The sequence below is a fragment of the Haliaeetus leucocephalus genome, unplaced genomic scaffold (genome assembly GCF_000737465.1).
Source record: "Haliaeetus leucocephalus isolate CR32 unplaced genomic scaffold, Haliaeetus_leucocephalus-4.0 Scaffold763, whole genome shotgun sequence".
Classification (NCBI taxonomy): Eukaryota; Metazoa; Chordata; class Aves; order Accipitriformes; family Accipitridae; genus Haliaeetus; species Haliaeetus leucocephalus.
Window position 1 is genome coordinate 1,348,255 of NW_010973199.1, and position 25,514 is coordinate 1,373,768.

Sequence of the window (25,514 nt, forward strand, 5' to 3'; positions counted from 1 at the left end):
CTTCATGATGTTTGCACAGGCCCACCTCTCAAGCCTGTCAAGGTCCCTCTGGATGGCATCCCTTCCCTCCAGCGTGTCGACTGCACCACACAGCTTGGTGTGGTTGGCAAACTTGCTGAGGGTGCGCTCAATCCCACTGTCCGTGTTGCTGACAAAGCAAAAATGCCAGTCCCAATACCAGCCCCTGAGGAACGCCACTGGTCTCCACTCAGACATCAAGCTGTGGACTGTAAACTCTTTGAGTGCGACCATCCAGCCAACTCCTTATCCACCGAGTGGTCCATCTGTCAAATCCATGTCTCCAATTTAAAGACAAGGATGTTGTGTGAAACAGCGTCAAATGCTTTGCACAAGTCCAGGTAGATGACGTCTGTTGCTCTTCCCTTATCCACCAATGCTGTAACCCTGTCGCAGAAGGCCACCAAATTTGTCAGGCATGATTTGCCCTAAGTGAAGCCATGCTGGCTGTCACCAATCACCTCCTTATTTTCCATGTGCCCTAGCATAGTTCCTGAAGAGCAAGTCGGGTAGGCAAACAGCTCTCTGCCTGCCCAGGCAACAGAATAGCTCAATATGTAAGCCACTTGCTCTTTCCATCTCCTATTCTGTAGAACAAAAGGAAGCTAGTTAATTAAATACAGCACAGAAAAAGAAACAACATCGAAGATGTATGTTACAACTGTGCGTTACTGCATTTTTAAACTGACATTGGTACCAGAGCAGGAGCAGAAACACTCAGGTCAACTTTACAGTTGGTATATTCTGACTCTAATGCCTAATTTCTATTATTTCAGAAAAAAATCATAAAACTACCTACACATCATCAGAAAATAATCATATTCAATATTCCATAGTACTAGTAATACGCTAGCTGTGCCTGTACTTTTAAATAAGTGGCCACTCATCAGACAATGAGCTCCTGATGAATGTATCCACATTTTAAGCAACTGTGACTCCAGGATCTCAAAATCAATGCACTTCAAAGCAGACTGCCTCTACAACATTCTTATACTGTGCAGTTATAAGTTCAATTGTCTCTTTTCACGACATGGAAGAAAAAAAAAAGAAAACAAACAAGGAAAAGGAAAATTATTAGCAAATTGAAAATGTGATCCTGCAGTTGAAAGCAGTACTTGGAATACATTTGGAATTAGAGCTTTGTTTCGCTTTAGTGATGCTCAATTTCTGGTTTAGGTTTTTTACATAATCACCACAAAATAAGGTGCACAGCTTAAATGAGGGATAAGGAAACTAAGTTTGGCACAAGTGATTCAACTACTACCAAGTGCTTGAATAGTCAAATACTGTATCTCCTAGCAGGTCTCCTTAATGCATATCATGTGTTTTTATCATGCCCTCTTCCACTAATGGCCTTGAAGAAATTAGTTATCAAGTTTAGATTGAGAATTAATATCAGTTTGAATAAAACACATCAAATAGATACTTTGGACATTTGTACTTCATACTCATCTCTCAACAGTTTTAGAAAGTATCTGTTAATTTATTTCACATACATATATTTACATTGGAGGAAATTCACAACACTGAAAATACAACATTTACACATTCACAGATATACAGTTTTGCACTGTCGCCCCTGTTAAGACCAGGCACTCAGCTTTTCTATCTTTGCAATAATGACAACATCAATTCTCAGCAGATCAAACAACTGGTAGGTGTGGTGGCTTTTAAGAAGCATCATTCTCTGTATGTGGTGGTTATATTCTTCAAGCTATTAGATGGCAGGTTATTTCACTGAAGAAAAATGCCTCTTGCATATCATTTGCATAAGCTTCTATAAATCATAAGCATATAGGTTTATCTGTTTCTGGTTTACCATGCTATCAGCAATCCTTACTCTGTAGAGTTCAGTTATCCTTGTAGTAGTTATTAAAGTTTATTCGCAGTAGAAAGTCTTCCAAATGTGGTTGGTATCCTCTATTTACAAGCTTTGTTACCACTGGAAGAAAAACAAAATAAGCTTAAACTAAGATTCATATTCTGAAGTCAGCCTTGACAGTATCTGTGCATTTTAATTAAAAAAAAAAAAAAGCCTAATGCAGAAATTGGAAGACAATAGAAAAATCTGTATTTTTGCATAAAAAAGGTCCAGTATCTCCTTCTGGAATTACAAAGTATTTCAAATAAGATGCAAAAGAAAGACTACGTGTCAGTTCTAAGTGAAACTGTATTATTCTAATAAGGAAATGTTTTCTCAAGTTGCTTTCACAGAAAGACCGTGTGTTCTTATCATAATTTCAACTGACCAGGAAGCATGTTTAGGTCCTCTGGTGACCTCTGTGAAAGAAGAATCTCTGCTGAAGTTTTCTTGAGCAAAGTCCATTGTGAGAGAGAAAACCAAAGAGAAATTCCTGGGACAAACCCCTCAAGCTCTATGAATGAACAAACTGACTGCTCCAAACATCCTTAATAACAAAGGAAAAAAGGCAATAGAAACTCCCTAAGCTCATAAACATCCCATGCACTAATATAAAGGAAATTAGCAAGCAGTAGTAACATGCAAGGAAGAAGGGAAAGTGTATAGTTAGAAGTTAGGGCCTGAGCCAAAGCCATTGAAGTCCAGACTGCTTTGTATTGGCTTTCAATGGATTCCGGATCAACCCATTGTGAAAGAGGGCATTTTACAATACACGGTGACTGAAGGTACAAGTGTAGATGAACAAGCACACATTTGTTTTGTAGTGCTTAATAAAGAGGGTGTAAAGAACTAGGTCACTCAGCAAATTTCCTTACGGAATGGTCTATTAATCTCTGTCCATGAAGCAACCATAGATCTCGTAGTATGGGCTTAGGTGGCTCCCAGAGGTGTTCTGCCTTCCTGTAGAATTTGGAAGCAGCCATTCTAACTCATCCTGAAATATCTGGGTTTGGTCCTTTGACACCATTTTTGGACACCCTTAAAGAATAAAAAGGGCAGCTCATTTCCTGAAGAATATAGTCTGACTAGAAAATATTCTAGAAAAATAGATCTAAGGAAAACAGTTGTACTTCCTTCGGGAGTTAAGGGTTTTCAAAAAAAAACCAAAAAACAAACCCAAACCCCATGAACCACCTTTGTACTCAGGAGAAGGATAAGTAACTTGTACTAAAAACACCAGCAAGATCTGAAAGGGAAATGGAGAGGAAAGACAGATAACCATTTTTTCACATTATAGGGTAAGCTGACAGTGAGAAGAAATTTTATCACGTTAAAGGAAAGAACATTTGGTAAATGATGTGTGCAGTTGAAAAACACTTGCCTGGAGCACTGGATATAAGCTCCAGTTAGTGCTAGGAGGCTCTCTGAGTTTTAGTCCAACACGGGAATTAGAACTTTCAAATCTTGTAACAATGGTAATACTGAACTAATGCAGTTATATCTAAAATTACTTGTAAGTGGTATCTAACTATCATTGCTGCCAATAAAAAGTTCCAGAACTCAATTCCAGAGAAAAGAAAAATGTAAGCACACACATAGAGCTAAATACCAAATACTTATTTTGCAAATTAGCAAAAACTTATGGTCAGTTTTGGGATATCTGTTAGATTTCTTGTGTGGATGTTTTAATTGATGGATATGCAGATCTTTGCAAACCATAATAATGCAGTTTTCATTTGGGAACTACATTTTCTAACACATGCTAAGTACGTACATCTTCCTACTACTACGTTATACTTCCAAAACCTCTTTGTAATTTTTTTCAGTTTTCAGTTGACTTTTTCTCCTATCTAGAATTTATGCAATTTCTTACCTTTGAATAAGAAGTGGGAGTAGTACTTGAAGGTATTGTACGACTGCTGCATCAGACCAAAGTTGGGATGAACAGCCATTTGCTTCCCTGCATCAAAGCTCCATGACTGAGAGATCAGCTGGCTGCGGAACTTCAAAATAAGGCTGAAGATGCTATGTATAATGTTCATCACAGGAGCTGCCTTCTCTGTCAACAGACCCCTAACAGAACAAAAACAACTTCAGAAAAGTAGTTGACATAATTTATTGCTTGTAGAAAAAAAAATACAAAGGGGTGATAATCCTTTAGGTTTCCTCTTTAATTGCTTAAAAAAAAAACCAAACACGAGACTGTAGCCAACTGTAATGGTAATTTTAAAAAAGGTGCCTAAACCTAAGTTTGCTTGCTCTTCCAAGAAACTGGTATTTGCACTGGTCATTTCTAGAATGACATCTGCATTTGCAAAACAGATGACATTTAAAAACATTATCAACTTTAAATCAACAATTAAAAACTTTAATCCCCTCTCATCCCATCACCTGGTATCCAAACAGCAACTTTAGGCAAGTTTTTTCTAATTAAAACTGAAAAAGAGAGACATGAAAGCACAGATTTATTTTCTTGTTTATAATTTCTGTTTCTTATCATCTCTTCTCCCCCCATCTCCCCACTTTATCATTCCAGTGTATGCTCTTTAAGAAAAAAAACAGATAAACCCTAGCTTCTCTTCTCTTATTCACACCACTTTCTGCCTCATACACAGTAACCAAAGGGCTAAAAGCTTGTGATTCCTAAAAGACAGATGTCTCTTGCACTGCTCATAAATTTGGACAGAGGCATCAGGTCACATTTGTTCCTTCAAAGTCCAGTCCTCCTCACTGCACATATATTAAATGCATATACAATGTATAGAAGCATTTTACAATCCTTCAGCTAGGCTTACTTGTGCACACTACTCATGCTGAATGAAACAGCGTTAATTTACAAAGGCTATGCTAAGGATGGGGTGAAGAAAAATAGAACTGTGGCAAGTGTGCCCCTAGTCTTCAGGTTAGAGCTGTCTTAGTAGACTTAAAGCTTGCAGAAGCAGGGTGAACTGGAGCTGGAGGCAACACCAAGGAGTCTGGGGAAATGAGGAGGATGGGTAGCTGAAGAAAAGCATTAAAGTATGGGCCTCAGTGTGCCATGAAGTTTGTTTCTCTTACATAAGAACACTTTCATATGTAAAGACTACTTAGTGTGTTCAGGCAGAAATCAGTTTTGCACAAATACGTTAGGCTAGACTGGCTGTTCCATTAACTTAAATATCTGAAGTAAAAATAAGTATGGTAGCTTGCCTGAAGATTGCTTTGTTGAGATATTCAGCATGTGTTCTATGAATTTCTTCCAGGTTGCCTACAGAAGACAGTTTGTTTCCAAATTCACACCATGTAACATGAAGAATCTGATTAGCAATGTAACCTTGAATAACTTTCACAAAATGCTGCATTTCATGTTTATACAGCTGGAGCTGTCGAAACTGAACAGAATTTGATGCACGACTCACTAAAGCTGAAAATAAAAACAGAAATATATTATCATCAGCACCCATGGAGACTGTCTAAAATCAGAGTTTTTAAAGAAATGAAGGTTTCTGTTAGTAGAGTCTGTTTGAAATGCCAAGGAAGTTTCTTTAAAAAATTGTGGCTTTTGCAGCTTGACATGACTGTTTATAAGCAATTGGCTAGCACAGGGTACTAAAAGCATTTTAAACAGGACGCTCTCTAGTTCACTTATTATACTTACCAGTGCGTTTTAAGTGAAACCAAACATCCTTGAGAGTCCACACCATGTGCTTCAGCTGAAGCAAAAAGGAGAAGATCTTGTTGTATTTATTCATGCAGCTCTCAGTAATGACAATGTTCAGAGGCCAGTCAACCTTAAAGAAATAACAGTGCTGATCATACTATATTTAGAAATTATAAGAATATTTCAGATACAAGTATTTCAGGGACATACAAATTAATATATGTATTGTAATAATGTAATGCAATGGCTAGGGTAAGTAAATCCTGTAATTTCCGTTACACAATTTTTTTACTCCATTCTTAAAGCTATTCCATTATTAAGAACGTATTCACTCTACCATGGTCTGTAAGAACCACAGTATAATTGCAGTATTCTACCTTTCTCCATGCTTTCTTACCTTGTACCTTAGCTCTAAGCAACTCAGAGCATCCGGTGCATTGGGCTTGAACACTTCTGGAAGATACTTGAGGGCAAAAGAAAGATTGGAAGCAAGCTGGGTGTCACCATGAAGACTGTACTGTAATGCTTTATTTAGGATAGAATTAAGAACCAGTGGATTCAGCAATTCACCAGGTGTTTGTCCTGATCCAAGCTAGGGGTAAAAAAAAATATAATTACACAGAATTAGTAAAAAGTCTTGGCTCCTGAACACAGGTAAATTAAAACAGAATGGTAAAGTGGTAACTATCCTGCCTGGCTCCACCATTCTGACTGGAATTTTCTACTTCTGCCATAGGGATGCATAAACAGCCTAACAAGCAACTTCTGAATGATTTGCTCTTCACAGCATGAAAGTAATCTCATACCTGTACTGATTTAATTTGGTATGTTGGACTGCAGTTTGCTGTGGTTCAGAAGATGCTACAAATCCCTAGTGCAGGGAATACAGGCTTTAGTGGGGCAGAAAGCCAGCGACAGGACTGATATTATCTGACTCCAATCTGCCTATCTCATCAACTCGGCACCCTTGGAGGTTTACAAATAAAGCTATTCATCAAATCTAAATCCCCAAGTGCTTTCCCTAGTTGGGGCTAAAGCATTCTTAGGATTCAGAGAAATGCACTAACTATCCTACAGCCACGTATCTCCACTGGCAACCAGCTACATTAACCCAGGCTATCCTTCCTACCTTGCTGTCTTCCCCACAAACACAAGGGTAAGTCATGAAAATACTGTCTCAACAGAGGGCCCAGCACTCTCTTCAGATGCCCTCCTGTCTGCTCTATAGGATATTTGAGGTAAGAGTAGGTATTTTGCAACACAGGCCTTTCCACTGGATTTTAGCAAATGGCAACAGGCTCTTCCAGCCTTGCTGCCAGCAGATGGGAGGGGACACAGCAACAGTGCAGCAGTTTTCACACAAAAGAGTGAAGTACCCTTCCACGACTGCTTATCTGTCAAAGTTTGAAATTATCCTCCTCAATGTGCCAAATCCTTGTACTCTCTCTATGGCTGGGATTAGCAGTAGGAAATATTACTCTCTTCCTTGGGAATGCCTTGGGTATGAGCATCCCTCCTGAGCAAAGACCTTCTTTTGCCTCAGTCCTTAAAATGTTAACAGAGTTCCTTGCTACAAGACTTCTCTGCAGGGCACAAAAGACGAAAACGGCACAAGCCAGGATTGTAATTCACGCCATTCCTTCATTCCCTTCCAAATTAATCCAGAGGTATCAAGCTAAAACAGACAACCCAAAAACAAGGGTTAAGACAACAAAGCAAATACCTTCTCAAACAACAGGTCACTGAGCGACTGTGCAAACTCCCCGTCTTCCATTAACAAAAAATGTCTCAGCGCTTCAAAATGCTTCTCTACATTCAGTTCCACAAAGTAGTAATCAACTACTGCTTTGTTCACAAGAGAAACACTAAGAATAAAAACAAAGAAAAAGTATTATTCTTACAAGCAACTCCTTCCTTACTGTTAACATTCAGCTGTGGTTACATCAGATTAATGCTCCAGTACTTAACTCTGATATCCAAGACAGGATGATATTCACATAAGCAAAAGAAATGAGACAAAAAAAATCTTCATCCAGAATATACCAGAATTAAAACCTACCACTTCACATAACTGGGCTTTAAACAGTACTGGGGAAGTATTTTAAGACCGGCTACATATAATGATCTTTGGAACATGCTGGTGGGCCTGAAGCAACATTTTAGCAATAACCTTCTGTCTTATCTCTGTCACCTACATAAACAGATTAAGAAAGACTATCAAATCCCTGAGAAGAATATCCTAATTAGTAAAGCTCTGACACTAGATCTTTAGGGCAGATCTATACTACAGTTTGCAGTATAGTGTAGGTATTCAAGCTAGCTTTAAATAATTTAACTTGCATATCAGGGATAGGCTAATTCTGCCAGCACACAACTCAGGCTCACTTATTTTGCTTTGCTGAATACATGAAACTGCATACAAATTATTCTGGTAGCCCATCTGGATGTTTAAAACTAAGTTAGATAATTACGTCTTTCTATACTACACCAAACTTTGAGTATAGCATACTCAGTTAGTAAATAGAAGTCCAAACTTACAAGAAAGTACATTCTAAAACAGGAAGCATTTCAACACATCTGCGAATAACTTTTTTCATGACAGAAGCCAATCTTGTACATAATAACAAAACCTTTTCTTTAAAATACCATTAGACAGACTACTAAAACGGTCCAACATATGTAGGGTTTCTCTATATATTCCAATAGCAACAAGAACAGCTTCTGTTAAACTTCCAAACAGCCTTGAAGCTGGAGTTCCCTTAGAAATATAAAATATATCCTGATCAATATGCATGAGCTTTCACATAATCAAAAGATTTTTCTTTTTTTTTTCTCCTTATCTTTCATCTGCCAAATAAAAACTAGCACAAACATTATAAATAATACACCTTCTTTTTAAAAGAACAAGAAAACCAATGGTGTCAAAACCACTGCAGCGTAATCCACAAGTCTGAGAGCAAACACTTCCCTCCAGGCCCTTGTATTTCAAATAGACCTTCAATTTTTAATTTGCACATAAAAATGTAAGTTTATGTTATTAATTATAGTAAATCTAAACTTTTTAGTTAGTAACAGACCATCCATTGAACCACTTCTGGGAGCAAAGAGAAAATTTAAGAGAACAGATCTATGTGCAACTCTTGTCTCAAAAAAGAACTAATAAAGAACATGACGTTAATTGCTCAATTATGGATTCATTATTTCTAACAAATACTCACTGAGATACAAGTGGAGCAGTAATAGAACGTTTCATCAGCACTGGCAGAGATAGGAGCTCACTGAGCTGTACAGCCGTTTCATCTGTTGCTGACTGTACCATAGGATCCACAGGAAAAGTGTACGATCTTGGTATCACATGATGCAAGAGATGAGAAACTGGTAGTTCTGCTAAATTTAAAAATATATAAACATTGTAAGCTAAGCAATTTTTATATATTTATTATATAGTATATAAATATATGTATTTATAATATATAGCATAGTATTTAGTATATTTAAGCAATTTGATAATCTGTTTCTATTAAACTCTACAAACCCCTCTACGTTAGAAAATTGTGATGTGTCAAAATGTATTTCTCATCTTTGTGCCTAGAAGCAAACTGTTTGGTTACTGCAGTTCATAATATTGGTAATTTACTGGTAATTTGGGTATTTTTTATGGGACTCAGCTTTCTTGCTCAAGTTTACCACATCTTCTATTGATCTACTGTTCCAACAGTTTTACTCACACATCAAATCATAACTGTCTTGATATTTTTCAATACAATACTGATCCGATAAGGCTTTCAAATAAGCTTGTTCTTTCTTCCATGTATCTTCCTCTCCCCCTTCCTCCTCCTTAATCTTGAGAGCATTAGCTTCAGAAGGTAAAGTTTCTTGAGGCACAATATCTTGTGGAATTGCGTTTTCAGGTTCTTCTGCCTAAAACAAAAAATGGACAAATTTTATGAGAGATTCTGGCTTTGTCTACTCACACGTAATGTGTTCTTACATGTAACTGACTAGTTGTTCCAACTGAAAATAAAAAAGCTTACTCACCTGTACTTTTCTGACGTGTAAAAACAAGATGGTATTACAGTGATTACTAGATTAGGACAGAAATGTATTACCTTAACTACCAGTGTGTTTAATACTTCGAAGGAAAAGGAAGTCGTCTTGACAACTACTTTGTTTCCTACCTGTAAGCTCTGTGAGGAATCTGGAGAAGGGTCCTTGTTGACCACATTTGGAATTACTGCAATCACAAGTAAATTAAAGACAGCATTTACTTAGACCTGCTTATAATACTGAGTTCATACTTCAGATCTGGTCCCAAAGTTCTTCAAAATTTCTCTACAGACTATCACAGAAACAACCACCCCAGTAACAGTCCCTCCCCACAGTCCCACTCACACACTTTTATGCGTGTTCTCTACTCAAGATCACATGAGGTCCCGTTTCACAAAATTTCAGACTAGAATTTTTTTAATGCTGTTTCTTGTATATAGGAAACAAGACTAAGCTCAAATTGTTTCCTCTGAATTCTAACAGTGTCGGAAAAGTTATGCAAGAAATTAAGTAATAAGTATCCATTTTGAACACAAACATTTACAGTTACTTTCATGAGCCCTTAAATGCTGACTGAATAAACTTAATTTTATTTTACCTTCTTGTTTCTCTTTCATTGTATTTTCTTTTTTGTCATCTTTAATATTAGCATCAGGAAAGACTGGAACACTGTCAGATGACTGTGACTGAGGTGAAGTCTTTTCCTTAACTTGTGACGTTTTTGCTTCCTTTCTGCTTCCTTCAGCAGGAGGTAATTCTTCACTGTACAGAAGTGTCTGAACCGTGGAGTCAGAAGGACCAGAAATGGTTTTTCGATGAGGTATTGGATCATTTTCTGTAGATGGGGCCCACTTCCCTATTTGGATGCTTGACTGGGATGCGTGACCAAACGGGCTCCAACGAGATTTCAAAGGCTCTGTATCTGAAACCAGTTCTCCAATTTTGATGTGCGACTGTGAAGCATGCCCGTGGATGTTCCAACGAGGTCTAGCTGAGACCACCTCTGACACGTTTTCACCAATCTTGATATTGGCATCAGATGCATGACCATGGATGTTCCATCGAGGCCTTGTAGGAGCTACATTTGACACATACTCTCCAATCTTAATATTGGCTTCTGAAGCATGTCCATGAATGTTCCACCTAGGCCTTGAGGGCTCTACCTCTGATGCATATTCCCCAATTTTAATGTGAGCTTCAGAAACATGCCCATGAATATTCCACCGGGGTCGGATAGATTCAACTTCAGAAGTATAGCTGCTGATTTTTATATGGGAGTCTGAAGAATGCCCATAAGGACTTGAATGTGGCTGGTAAGTGTCCACATAAGGTACATATTCTCCCACTCTAATGTTGGCATCAGATGCATGTCCATGAATGTTCCACCGAGGCCTTCTATACTCCACATCAAATACATTTTCTCCAACTCTAACATGTCCCTGCCAAGCTGCAGATGGTCTGAGAACTGTATTAAAATCATACTCCTTTTGCTGATGCAATAGTGCATTGTCTTCTTCCAGTGCTCCTTTCAAGACAGGCTGATTTTCACTTACTTGAGAAGTCTCAGAAAGGTCTGAGTTAATATTTCTGAATGCTTCATCTAGCAAAGATCCTTGTATGCTAATGGCAACAGGTTGTTCATCCTGTGGCTTTGATAAGAAATCTTCTATATTCACATTGGATTCAGGCAAGGAATCAGCACTGTATAGAGGACTACACGCTTTCTCTGAACTTTGGAGACTGCTTTCAGATCCTACTGCTTTAGGCTGAAAATGCTGATCAGCATTACTACTTGTCAGCTCTGGCATGGGCAGTGCTTTGTCAGCAGAAGTAGCATATTCCAGTCCAGGCTCAGATTCTTTTCTGCCAACTGTCTCACTAGAATGCAGAGGTTTCAGAGATGACACCTAAAAAAGAAATAATTATTACACTGTATGGCTAGTCACATAATCAAGCTACTTATTAGATCACCACTTGATTACATATAAGATTTAAAATTTTCCAATTTTTCAGATGTACTACAAATAATGTGGTAACTACTCACCCTGCTGTTACAGTGAACCTTGTGTTTACTGAACTGAAATGAACCATGAAATCAACTCCCTTGAGGGAGACTTGGAACAGCAACCTGGAGTTTATGTAAGAAAATAAACTCACCTGTGAATGTGGATCTTTCACAACAGGGTTTTTATCTAAAGCCAGCTGGCACTCTTTATAAGGAATAATATCTAATTTTCTCCTGTAGTTTCCATCTGGAAGTTTTTCAAGCATTTCCTATAAGTAAAAATGACAAAACCAGAAGTTTTAAAGTACCAAGTACCAAATTTTCTAAATTACATTTCTTAAATCTTTCCAGAAGATACCTCAATGCGTTTTTGATCTTCTAACAGAAACTTAAGACGGGCTGTTTCCAACTTGTGTCGCTGGATTTTCCATAACGCTCTTTGTTCCCTACGGGCTGCATCATCAGAAAGTTTGCTATAATGGTCAATTAATTCTTGCCTAAATGAAGGTAAAAATAAAGCTAAGTTAAGATTTTAGCATACTGATTTTCATCTTCCCTTCTAAAGAATAAGGCCTCTTAGCACTTCAGAACTAAAAAGCAATTTTTTAAAAGTAGAAGCCATAGGCTTCAATCACAGAGAAGAAACAGTGGAGAAAACAGGACTGTATTCTTAGTCAATATGTACTTCTATAACTATTCTTAGTAGGTCACTCATTTATCCTAAGTATTTTTAGATATAACAGAAGAAAGTGAAATACAACTAGATGCACAACAAGAACAATTCAGATAACTATCAGTCTAACTCCTCCATCTGCTTTTTACTTCTGCTTTGACATACATGTGACCATATTTGCTGTGGGCTCAGCTTTTAATTGAAGATGTAGTTAAATTTTTTCCTGAAATTCTGATCAAAACAAAAACCAGACTGGATAGGGTTGGCGCAAATCAGTGGGTCCCAGATTTTGGGGCCACTAACCATTCATAAATCACAAAATTGCTCATAGATTACCGAAAATATTTACATCCATCTTTTAACTGCAAACATTACCCTTGTAGAGCAATGTCTGGGAACTGCTAGTACCATAGATTTTACTGTGCAGTAATTTTTCCTGAGGTCTTTATGATGGTTTTGGAGTATCTAAGCTTTGGGAGACTACTCAGATACACTTACCTTGCCTTTTTTTCCAGTTCTTCTTCTAAAGCTTTCAGCCTTTTTTCTCTCTCTCTGAGCTCTCGGGCATAGCTAAAATCATCATCAATCTCCTCTTGCTTTATTGCAAGGCGACGCTGCATAAATATTTAACACTTAAAAGCCACTCTCAATACCAGCTGTAATGCACACATCTGCAAGAAGTTCTTATTTGTACCCCATGAACTATTCATTCAACTTCAGTACAATAAGTCAAGATATCCTTTCAATTATTTGCCTAAGAAATAGTTGGCCTTTAGAAACATACAGAAATACCTCTTGATCTTTTGCAAATTGCTCTTTCAGCTTCTGAAACTGTTCCCGTTTCTTTGCATCCAAAGCCATTCGTTCTGATATTTGTCGATCTGTATTACAATAAAGATATTGTTAGTTTACATTAACAAACCCACCAGAAAACACATGAAACACCACTGCAACTTACCATTAATGGCTTTTAGTACTTTGCTAGCAGTTTCTCGAGCATGAACAATTAATTCTTGTTTGGCTATTTCCATGCGCAAATCCTGAAAAAAACCCCAAACAGACAAAAATACAGATGGGAATTTTTTCTATTTTAGACTTGAAAATACACTCTTGCAAAGAAAGGTGCACACTTTATAATGGTTATTAATCTACAATTATAGTACAGAAATTTGAATAATGAAATTCATTAAATGGAAAGTCTATAAATTAATATTGAAAGTTAATACTCCAGACCTTACAACAAACCAAATCCATCTGATATATGCACTACACCGATGGCATCTGAAAGACAGAAGTCTCTTTATAACTAAAAGAGTTCCAAAAAAACCACTTAGCTATGCAAATTACAAAAAGAGTCTTATCTGGTTACTAATTAGCTTGTCACATTTGTTAAATTAGAATCTAACAATCTTTTCAGTACTTTTCAGTAGGAGGGCAAATCTGCTGCTGCAAAGAACTAAGATGGAAGTCCAAAACTCATTTAAGATATGAAAATGCCAACAAATGACAACACGCCACCTATACTTTAGAAAGTTATATTAAATAAATTTTTTTTCTGCAGTAACAATTCAAACAGCAATTGACCAATGAAAAAATTCTGACCATGAATACAAATTCTTTCAAAGTTATAACAAAAACAAAAAATGAGCATTTTAAAAAAAAAAATCCCAACAATAAGGTCTTTATTATTTTATTCATTTACCTTTTCCTCCTTGCTAATGGAACTGTACCGGGCAATTCTTTCCATTCGACCTACATACACTGCACAATCTCTCTCTATTTCTTTGAGCTCCTCAAGTGAAAAAATAACTGAAATCCGGGGAACAGGTATATCTGACCAACATATATAATGCTGAAAAATGAGAAATTTTCTTTTAAATACATTTTTAAAATTGTAAAATGTTATATGAACTCACATATTTTTTGTTAAATTAGCAACTAGCAATTCAAGATACTGAAACAAGCCTCCACACAGGATCTAAAATTTTTAATAATATCATCAGGTTTTGCATTTATATAATTCAAAGTAGGAGACAGAGTTATAATGTTCCAGAAGTTGGATCACAGGTCAAGTTCTCAAGGTTCCCCTCTTCCCCACTGAATTGGACAGGAATCTAAAATCTGATACATACATTTATACTAGTAATGTTCTAAATGCCTAAAATTTTGCTTTTCTGAAGATCCAAATTAATTGAGCCTGAGTAACTCAGTGCTGAATGCATCTCTCCTATCAAAAGTTAGGTTTTGTTCACTTATACCCGCCTCAGATCCCCACTTAACAGGAACTGTCTGGAACATGACACATACCTACAGGAGAGAGCTCTACACAAGACATAACTCTCAAAAACATGGCCACTGCGCATCACAGAGTACCTGTTCTCTAAGCTAAGTATCTTAGGTCTTTCTGCTCCACCTCAACCTCCCTAAATCTCTGAAGCTGTTCTACTCAGGGCAGAAAACAGGTAAGTCAGCTTTAAAAAAGACAAAAGAGCGCATAAGCATGCTCACACTAGATTCCCCAGTCTACCGGTAAGAGCCAGAACAGGGGATGCCCAGAGCTATATTCCTGGGACTGTGTCAGCTACGCGAAAGGGAAGAGCCAGCTGTTTAGGGCATTATCATGGAAAGGGATGAAACGTGACGGGCACTCTCAGACACATGGAAGATGATTGAACCTGGGTGCCCCACATTTTGGGGGAATGTTCTATCTATTAAGATACTGTTAGCGACCGATAAAGCTGTAATTTATAATGAAAATTATGGCCGACACTGTTTTATAAAAAGCCCAGTACTACTGGCACACCTGAGTCATGGTTTGAGAATGCTTATCAGCGCAGACTCAGGAGAACTAGCAGAGGGTCATCTCACTTGAGATATTAGGCTTATGCCTGATACCAGATATCTGATACTGAGCTGCTCAGCTCTGTCAAGACTGGGCAGCTCTGATCTTAAAAAGAAAGAGAATACAAGTTACTTGGGAAAGAGTGCCTATAGACTTTAGACACCTCTGTGGTTGTTCCATTGTTAGACATACATAGAGAAGAGGGAAGACACAAAGTAGTTTTAACATAGTTTTCTTATCAAGGACAAGACTCGTTCTGCAAAATATGAATAAGCAGAACTATTTAAACACTTCTTGGAAAGGTAGTGATACAGCTGAAATACAAGAGCTGTGCAGAACTGAATCAAGACCTGGTAAGAGAGGCATCTTTAAACCAAAAACATAGTAGTGTAAGTTGTGTGAAAAATGGAAGGCACTTGCTTGGAAGCCTAAAACATTTCTGCTTTCAATACAAAGGAAAATAAGAAATATAGCACGTGCATTGGATATGATAAATTTGATGCCGTTAAAAATTTATATTTCTGCAGTGAGGTGTTAGCAAGTAGAGTGGATAATCAGCTCACAAGTATCTGAGTGCAATTAATTGCTTTTCATGAATCAACATCCTACTTATGCAATACCAGTTTTCAATAAAGGAACAAACTTGCTAAAAACCTAGAAACTTGTTCTGAAGAGACATGATTTTCTCAATGTAATAGGAAGGAACCAAACCAAAACTTACCCTAGGACAGCACAATTTCAGCAAGTTTATGGTTTTTCCACATATGTATACATCATTAGCAATATGTTTAAGAAATACAGGGACACAATCTTCTACTTCTTTTGAAATCAAAACGTAACCATGAGTCCAATAATGTTTATCTACATATCAAACAAAAAGAGGAAAGTATGTGTTTTTAATTATTTAATTAACAGCACAAATTATATAAATTAGAAATGCTCCATATACATACTGTACCTCTGAAACAAAGATAATCCTCATTCACCTGGATCATAAATTCTCCATAAACATCTCTGAATACACCACTGTATACCCAATCATAGATAAATCTAAAAAAAATATAATTGTAGAATATTGAAAATCAATCCTCTTGCCTTCTCAACTTTATTATAACCAAACAGTAAGTATATTCTTTAAAACATCAAAACACACAAGCTATAGGCAGGATAAAAAAACAGCAATTAAGTGCTGTCACACTGATATTTAAAGGTACATACAGGATTGTGTCTCTACATTTTTCTTAAAAGAAACCATGTTTATATAGAACATTGCAGTGACAATTAGTTAGAGATGAAAGAACATTGCCTTAATTAAAACAATCTTTTACTAAGTATATATTAAAAGTCTCTAGAAATCTTTGCAGCACATCAAAAGCATAGGGAGAGATAAGAAGGAAGGATTAATTTTAAAGAGAGGTAACTTTAGCAAAGAGAAACTGAAAAGGTATAAAACAAAGATGCAATACCAAGCACTTTTTCCCCGGACCTAGAGACAATTTTAATATACGTGCAATAATGAGAAATACTATTTTGGAATATTTATTCATGCTTTTTCATATTTCCTCTGTGTGAAACCAAACTTCTGAAAAAATAAAAAAATACAATTATCTGAAGCTATAGATAAAAAGGCTCAGAGCATCTTGAAGCTAATCCTTTTTTTTCTTACCAGTTGCAATAATAACGCTGTTTCTAGACATTGGCTCAGTGTAACAAACAGGAAGCATTCAGCACAGGAACTACTGTCCAATATTAAGGTTGTAAGTAAAAAGTTAAGAACTTTTAAAGTGTTCAATCTGATGCTTCTATGATTTATTTGAGCAACAACTTCCATAATTTAATTTCTTTCAGGTTAATAAATGAGTGGGATAACACTTTCTGCAGATAATGGAGGCCTCCCTCCATGGCAGCCCTGATTGTATATGATTGATGTTTCGATGGACATTTGCAACAAATTTAAGAGTCAATGCTGTAAGTATCACATACTAGTAAGCATACTTTCATATTTTTTAGCTTCTTTGTGATGTCATGACATCCTGCCCTTGGTATTTCAGAAATGTGACTACCTTCTATAAATTGCAGGTCAGGAGCTGTGAAGATATTTCAATGAGTCTTCTGATAAATCTGAAATTAAGTTTCTCTGAAGAACATTTTATGTAGAAGGAAGAAAAAACAAGAAGGGTGGCCATGGGAGGAACATTAAATTTGAGCATTTTGACAGATTTTGGTTTTCTCTTTCTAGTACCATTACCTCTATTAAGTATCATTGTAAACTGATGATGGACTACAGCTATAATCCCTCTAAATAGCTATTTAAAAAAAATTAGCATCTCTTCAAAAGTCTATAAACTAACAATTTCTAAATTGATGTGCACTGCTTAACAAAACTGTTGCAATCCAAAGAACTCTACTTCCTATTGTTAGTTAGTTACATCTACATAATGAACAACAGATTTTATTTTTTTTTTAATTTTTGCTTACTGAAAAGCCCACAAGAAAAAGACAGTGGAAATAAGCATGAACTTTCCCAGTTTGTGCAACACCAAGAGAAACCTGTTAGTTGCCAGTTTCAGGATTTTACTAGAAGTATGAGAAGAAAAAAAAAAGAAGTTTATCCAAGTCTTATATTCCAGTATGAATTTCCAGGACCAGTAGCAAGAAAGAAGTCTTATTCACATGTATTTATTTACTAATCTAGTCACACATAAAATCCTTATGTTGTTACTGAGCTGGAAAAGAGAAGGAAAGAAGGATTCAGCAAAATTAATTAATTTTAATATTATTTTGCAGATACAGCCACACCTTCTATCTTCTCTGAAAATGTTAAAAGTCATTGTTAAATTAGCAGAGTTACTCACTAGATTACTAATTCAGAACTGCTCTTAAACACATTTATGCAGAGAAAGTATGGACGCACCTTGTGTATGGTTCACAGCTTGTCTTCAACAAAGACAGGAGAACTGGATAATGTTCATTGCTACAGTTGTTGAGGGCCTCTTTGTACAGATACGAAAGCAATTTAACACCCTAAAAAAATTGAAAAATATTCTAATATTAGGCAACAAACTTCACTACAACTTTAATAACAAAACACTCATAAATATACAGCTTCACTTGTTTCATTGAACACAGAAGATGGGATTCATCTCACTTCCTCTAGCTGTCTGTAGTTAAGATCACTTTATCTGAGCTAGTTACCTCAAGGTCACTTTAAAGTCACTGAAGGGAAACAGGTATGTTTAGAGTTGGATTCACTTGACTTGCTACAAACATCTCCTTTAGAATGAAATGGAAGGCTTATTTTGGGTCCTTTGTTTACTTTAGAAATTGAAAACAAAGGACAAAATTCCAAATGTTAAAATGTCTGGAGAAAGGATCATGGCATTGTAAGTAGAGGTCCAAGGTCATATCTTTGGTAGCAGAGAGACCAACACTAAATTTTTTATGTAAAATCCTACCTAATTTTGAAGAATATTAACATTGTAACCCAAATCAAACATAAAGACATCAAATTAATTATCACCGTAGGAAATGAAGCACCAGCTCCACCACTGATCCCCAGCGCTGTTGTTCCTATGCCACAAAGTTCAGCTAAGTACCTAAAAAACAGTATTAAAACATATGTAACAATTTCAACCAGAAGTCTGAGAACACAGTGATGAACTCTGCTGAAGCTGAATATCATACAACAACCCTACTGTATCAGCGGAATGATAACAGGGATAACAAAGAAACTGAATATAAAGACCTTACATGTTTTCCCTAGAATCTTCTAGAAAAAAAGAAACCTTTCTGTTAAAATAGAGGAAAAATACTGAAAGACTATGTAAGAATGCCCACGTAATATTGTGTCTTTTAGTGTATATGAAGAAATAGATTGCATTTTTTCTGCTATGAAAAGCTTAAATGTTTAGTATTATTCTCTTACCTCAACTGACGACCTAATTTTCTGAAGAGAAAGCCAATTGTTAGAAGACTTAAAGTAGGAGGTGTTGACAAAACACAGGCTCGGTAATATTGAAGATACTTTCTCAGCCCACTTGTGAATGCCTAGTATCAACAGAAAATATTTAAAGTCTTACTGTTAAAGTTGTTAATAGTCTATCTATGTCTCACATCAATTGCATCACCATGAAAACAAACTTTTCACTAAAATAATTTGCACACACAGGTAAGAGGGACTTGTATACTAAAGTAAGGGGAAAGTAAGAGTCCATGCAGCTTCAGACGTTCAAATTAGCCAGATGACTCCTTTATACTCTTTATATATCCAATGCTCAGAGCCTGTACCCATGCACAGTATAATAAAGCATCTTGGTTCACCTTCTTTGAATTGCCCTTTGGGAGCTCCTCGTTCTCTAACAGCTATAGTATGAACCTAGGGAAACCTGTTTCCTTACTTTCATGCCTAAATTGGATAATGGAAAAAACTCATCTAGAACTTTTGCTAACAGGACAAAGAGAGAGACCTTCTTATTCAATTTCTATTAACATTGCTGTAAATCAAATATTCAGAAGGAATACATTGTCACAACCAAACCTAACTTAATTCTATGCATTAGAAAGAGATGAAATCACCTGATATTACACAGTGTATGTACAGTTCAGCACAATATACAGAGGACTGACAGGGAGAATTTGCACTTAATTCTGAACTGAGAAAAAGTAATTAAAGCTATTAAGTATCATATTTCTCTATTTCAGTTTTTAAATATATATATTATATATATACATACTGTATTAAGAAAGTCCTTGTATTTTATTTAATTTTATACATCTTAATGTATAAATATGTAATGTTTTTAAAACATCTAAAACTGATATTCCTTTAGTCCTCAACAGAACAACATCACACTTCAGGTAATGAAAACCTTTTATCATGTGTTTCAGTGCAAGCAAGCCCTAGGCACACAGAGCTGTGATTTAAACACAGTGGCACTGTTCACTGCCGATGTGGGATGAGCATTACACTTAAAATGCTTAGCAGTTTTGCGGAATGCAGAAATTCCAGCTTTACACAAAATCAAAGTTACCTTCTCTATCTGAGATAACTGGCTTATTAAATCTACATGATTTAATACAATTGTTTTACCTGAAACACAAGTCCTTTGCTGTATGAAGAATCTAAAACTGGCTGAAGAGAAAAACGACTTAGTCGTGTGTAATAGGTTCCATACTCTGCAACTTCCGAGAGTAGGTTGTGCATTGTCTCTGGTGAAGTTCCAGATACATATACCCCCTCCTTTATCACAAATGTCTGAGCAGCCTAAAAGGATATAGGGAAGGAAAAAAAGGCAGATTCAAATATTTCATAGCTGCATTCTGATTTAAAATAGCAAACAGTTACACACAAAAATAACAGCAGACAGATTTTCAGTTTAGATACTCTGGTGACTGAGACTATATAGCTAGGACACTGTGATAAACATATTAAATTGTAGCAAAATTTCAGGAGTGTGAATGGTATTTTCAAATATACAGAATAAGACTCATTATCTAATTCCTTAAAGAAAATCCAATCTAAAAAACTAGTTACATATCTATTTTCAAGTATTCATAAACCTATTTTCACTTAGAGGACTACAAATACTCTTATTGCAATACATAAACACTGCCTTATTGCCATTAGGTCACATTCAACTTTTAACAGTATCCACAACTTCAAGATTTCAAAAGAAACAAATGTATTGAAGAGGAAACCTCTACAAAGAAAAAAAAGAAAAAGATGCGACTAAGAAGCGCAGTTAAAACATCTTCCACACCTGATTGAGCGAAAACGTAGTGGATACCACACCAATGAGCACATTCAAGACATCCTTAACCAGTTCAGGTTCTTTCATTAGCACAAGCTGTGGAAGCTGAAGTACAGTATTACTAAACAGTTGCAATTCCCCTTCTCGAAGTTTGTAAAATTTGTCAAAAGCTTCTCTCCCAGCTTCAGTAAGATACGGTTCCTCTTTTTTACCAGGTGGGCTGTGCCAGAGAAAACACAACATTACAGGGTTATTGTATGAAAAGAAGGAAATATATCTCCCAAAGAAAAAAAAGGCATTTCAGAATTTTACACAGCCAGCATTGACCACAGAAAAAGCTACTAGTAATATAGTACATTTTCAAGGGAATGTCCATTCAGTCAATGAAACTGTAGCCCAAACTCAGTACAGTGAAGAAATAGGTAGGTAATGTGAACATCAATTCAGAGACAGAAACCTCGACAGAGAATTACCAGCTGCTTTTGTGGCCTTCCCTGATGCAGTTTTCACATTGGGAAAATGAGGTCAATATATACCAGATTTCCAGGGTCCATGCAATACTAATGCTTAAATATGTTAAAGAGCAATATGCTCAAAATGTAATAATGACTTGTATTAACACATTTTAGGGCTTCCCAGTGAGGATTACTATCCCCTCCAAAACAATTTCTCCTTCCAGTTCTTCCAAAAATTCTGAATTCTAGTAGCATGTATTACATGAAAGCTGTCAGGTATATGGTCTACATTTGACTCTAAGAACCTTACAGTCTAAATGGTAGCAAGAAAAACTGTCTTGTACTAGGAACAAAGCTAGAGTGTGCTACAGGGGCTTTGAAAAATCAGATCAGGGAACTTCTGAGTTTCTGAGCTTCTCAGGCTCAGAGCTGAAAGAACACCGTGCAATGCTGCAACAGACACATCACTAGATTATTACTTAAAATTACAGAAAACATACAGAGCAAAGTTTCTCCAAGAATCAGGCACACCACTGCCCATCAGGAATGTAAGGAGGTACCTGCCACACCTGCCTTTTTTTTTTTTCTTCCATTTAGGGAAGCTAGGAAGCTTTAACAGGGCTATGCTGAGCCCTCTCTCAGGACATGCATCTTCTACTCAACCGCCAAAAGAACTACAAGTCTAACTACACCATCAAGAAACCTGTTATAATAATTTCTGGTTTGGTACATTGTTGTAGAATAATGGGAGACAGGGGTTTAATTATTCTAGTGCTCTACAACTACCACTTTCTCCTTTGAAACTGAAATTATGGAATCATTTTAGACTGAGATAAATGAAATAGTGCATAAGAAATCAGATTAGTTAGAAAAATATTGCATTTCACACAAACAGAAAGTGTTCCCATAATCCCTTCAGTGTTTTTGACAAAGATAATTTTATCTCATCCTATGAAACAGCTGCAATCTAAGAACTAGTTTGTTGAAATTACACGACCTTTATTCCTTTCTCAATCATTAATGCAGTATATTGAATTCTGTGAATTAAATACGCACATTTCACTATTTATACTGAGGTAATTTGGAACTAAGATGAAATGCACCTTCATACATTTGTATATGATGCATAGCAAGTTTGCCAGTAACATCAGACACATACTATCCAATTCTTTCCCAACATCTTCGTTTGCTGGGTCCATATGTAAGCACTGCATCCCACAAGTCTATGTCTGGAGTCATGCTTGGCTCTGACTGAGAATCAGGAGTCAGATTGGATGCTGACTGGAATCCCTCATCTTCTGACTGGTCTATACTTTGAGGAACCTGTCAGAGAGAGTTCAATGTTATACGTGAAAACATTTTACTGAAGAAACATATGCTAATAAAGACATTCTGCTATCACTCATGATCAAGCAACTCTACATGACTCAACCTGTGTCGGCCACCCTCCCTTTATACCTATTTCAAGTTTTTCCTGTAAGTACTCTGTTTGTTTGATAACTCTCTATGGGTATTAATGCCTATACATAAACCAACAATCACCATTAAAATAATATACTAAGTTTGTTGGTGTTAAACTTGAAACTTACTCCTTTGGTAAGCACATAGCTCTAGAAACTGAGAATCTAAGGTCTGGATATTCGACAATATGTAACAGTAATAAAATCATACTGCTCAGTATTTCATTTGAGCAAATGATCCAGGCCCTAATTCTTCAAATTTGTAAATATTTTGTTAACTATGACTAACATAGTTCTTTCCCTTATGCTTATTCACATGCAGAAAATCAGCAGTTGTCCTAACAGGGTATATGCCACGTCCTCAATTCCCACTCAATAGAAGTTGTGTGCGCAGAATAGTACTCAATTTTAGTAAAAGACAATCACACCCACATAAAAAGCAGCATGTTGTTCAAGAAATCGCAAATGTTCCAGTCTGATTGAAAGAGTACAGCACTTACTCAAAAAGATTCTGCCTCCCCTGAGTTACAACTTACATCCATATATGCACACTGAATGGCACAGGGGTTTTCTTTTTTAATGTGTCAGCCTTGAAGTTTCAATTAAGACCCTGAGTTAAGGGAACTGCAACAGCAATCCATACGTTAAGTAGAGGGAACAAAATGAGGATTAGAAGTACAGAAGTATAAAAAACCTACCTACTCACAGTAAAAATAGAAAGAAAGAAAAAAACAACCCCAACAAGTTTAACTAGTACGTCTGAGAATAAAACACAGCAAAAATAAACAGAATGGACAGCAAAAGGGGAAAAAAAGATACATGGAAACTGTGCACACTGAAAAGGTAAAAGGACAGTGGGAACCAGGAGGTCCAATGAAATACAGTAACTGAAAAAAATGTTTTAAGACACAACAAGCCAAGAAGAAAATACAACAAGTTAGGTAACAGTAAAACACATACATTCAGACAGGAATGCTTATGCAGTCAGGCTGAACAGTAACAAGTAAACAACAATGCAAAGGAGTTCAATATGCAAAGCAGGCAAAAATGCAAGCAAAAGATTACTAGGGTGGGGAAGGCACAGATATAGCTGATGGCTTAACTTCATAAAGCCTACGGCCACATAATGTTTTTTTTACACAGTTATAAGACAAGACCAAGGTTTTCATTGTCATACATCTCTGTATCCAAAAAGCTTATCTTGTTCTCAGCAAAGAAAAGGATCCCTGCTCCACTTAAATTCCAACACTGCATGCTTCTATTACAAATTAGACTACCTGTATTTTAAACTAGAGTTTCAAAGTGGCATATTGAAGGCATGCACACACTCTTAAGTCCAAAACAAATGATACCATACTTTAATTGCAAGTCCAGACAAATCTGCATTGTCAGGCACTGGTGGCAAATCCAACTTGATGTCCATATCATACGTACGGCTATGGACAAGTGCACCAAAGAGTGAGACCCGTGTTTCTTTCTCAAACTTGTCACCAGCAGGATAGTTCTGTGAGAACAACCCTATGGCAGGGAGTCCAGTACCAGGTGCAGCCTCCATTATCTGAAGTGTCTTTTGAATTGTGTCATTGAACTGACATTCTTCGTTTGTTATTAGAGATTGTATATCAGCTTCAAATACGCTTACATCATAATAATCATAACCCTGATATTTGACATTTCTCCCAACGTATTTGTTGTTCAGAAAATAGTCCTTTTTTTGCGGTACAAGCTGAGGAGGACCCGTTCCAGCAAGCTGTACTAAGAGATCCAAGACAGAATTAACTTCAGTAAACGGTAAGCATTCAGCTGATTCCAGTTCCTCCACAAGACTCTCCAGTCTATCCGCTTGAGCACCTAGGCCACCAACTCTCAAGTTGAAAGAGAGCATCAAAATTTTGTTTTTCACTGGAAGCCTGGAAACGTTTGACTGTAGCTTACGAGCCTCGTCTTGAAAAAGGTTTATGAACAGGGCATTATAAGCAACCCTTTTCAGATTTTGCTTAGCCCTTCTCTTGCTGATCTTCCGCCTACCCAGGTGGACCTTCCATGGCAAACCTGTCAAGTGTGCTTCACACAAATCATTGAACAACTGCGTAATGCTCTCCATTTCAAATCAAATCGTCAGGTTACAGCAGTTACGGTCTGGGTCTCTGGTTTCATGCGAAGACCTGGAACAAAGACCGGAAAAGGAAGAAACACTGGTAAGGTATAGGAGAAACTGATGAGTACGCTTCAACTTAAACCGAGACAGCCCAAAATGAGAGCGAAGAAAACTGACCTAGCACGTATTTAGGACGTAAGCGATAAAAATAACACTATGACTTTGATCACCAGCAAAGTGATGGTGGTGCAAGCTTAATTGCAGGCGCCCGATTTTGCTCAGCAGACCGAAATAGAACAGAGAAGATTGTCCCCGTCTAATACAGCATTCACGTGGGAACACCTCCAAAAGCTCTACCGCTCGAGCTCTTCCCAGGAGACATCCTCCACCTCCCTCCCACCCGCGCCGTGCCCCCGGCAGAAGCCACGGGGCCGCGCAGAGAGCGGGCGAGAAGACGCGGGCGCTGACGGTGACGGGCGGCGCAGGGCTGGCCGGCGCGGCCCCGGCCATCCCTGGGGCTGCTCTGAAGCACCCGCCCCGTAGCTGCGGGGGGTGCCGCCGCCGCCACCCCGGGGCAGCTCGCGGCCGCGGGGCCTTGCCCTGAGGATCAAGCTGGGCCCAGCCCTTCCACCCCCGAGGACGGCGCGCCGGCCCCCTCCTCGCCC

At 37.2% G+C, this 25,514-nt stretch overlaps 1 protein-coding gene across 7 annotated transcripts; it reads right to left on the reverse strand.

Annotated features, from left to right (window-relative positions):
• Positions 1 to 503: 503 nt before the first annotated feature.
• Positions 504 to 24,914, reverse strand: TUBGCP6 (tubulin, gamma complex associated protein 6). Of its 7 annotated transcripts, none has more exons than XR_775261.1 (27): positions 24,109 to 24,914; positions 22,451 to 22,614; positions 20,846 to 21,056; positions 20,176 to 20,349; positions 19,012 to 19,133; positions 18,607 to 18,682; positions 18,001 to 18,110; positions 16,045 to 16,136; positions 15,808 to 15,947; positions 13,947 to 14,096; positions 13,203 to 13,284; positions 13,037 to 13,125; positions 12,743 to 12,858; positions 11,930 to 12,068; positions 11,724 to 11,840; positions 10,165 to 11,473; positions 9,698 to 9,753; positions 9,248 to 9,440; positions 8,738 to 8,906; positions 7,243 to 7,384; positions 5,917 to 6,111; positions 5,517 to 5,649; positions 5,069 to 5,282; positions 3,753 to 3,952; positions 1,859 to 1,960; positions 818 to 1,037; positions 504 to 605 (listed from the first exon to the last, which is right to left on the reverse strand). XR_775261.1 is itself a non-coding variant. In XM_010581280.1 (26 exons), exons 1-25 carry the CDS (start codon positions 24,853 to 24,855, stop codon positions 1,869 to 1,871), a joined length of 5,232 nt encoding a protein of 1,743 aa, XP_010579582.1. In that variant the 5' UTR covers positions 24,856 to 24,914; the 3' UTR covers positions 504 to 605; positions 1,859 to 1,868. The 7 variants fall into 7 exon arrangements, 5 of the variants coding, with proteins under 5 accessions (XP_010579582.1, XP_010579581.1, XP_010579580.1 ...); XR_775260.1 differs by having other exon boundaries at positions 1,838 to 1,960; XM_010581280.1 differs by lacking the exon at positions 818 to 1,037.
• Between the last annotated feature and the right edge of the window lie 600 nt (positions 24,915 to 25,514).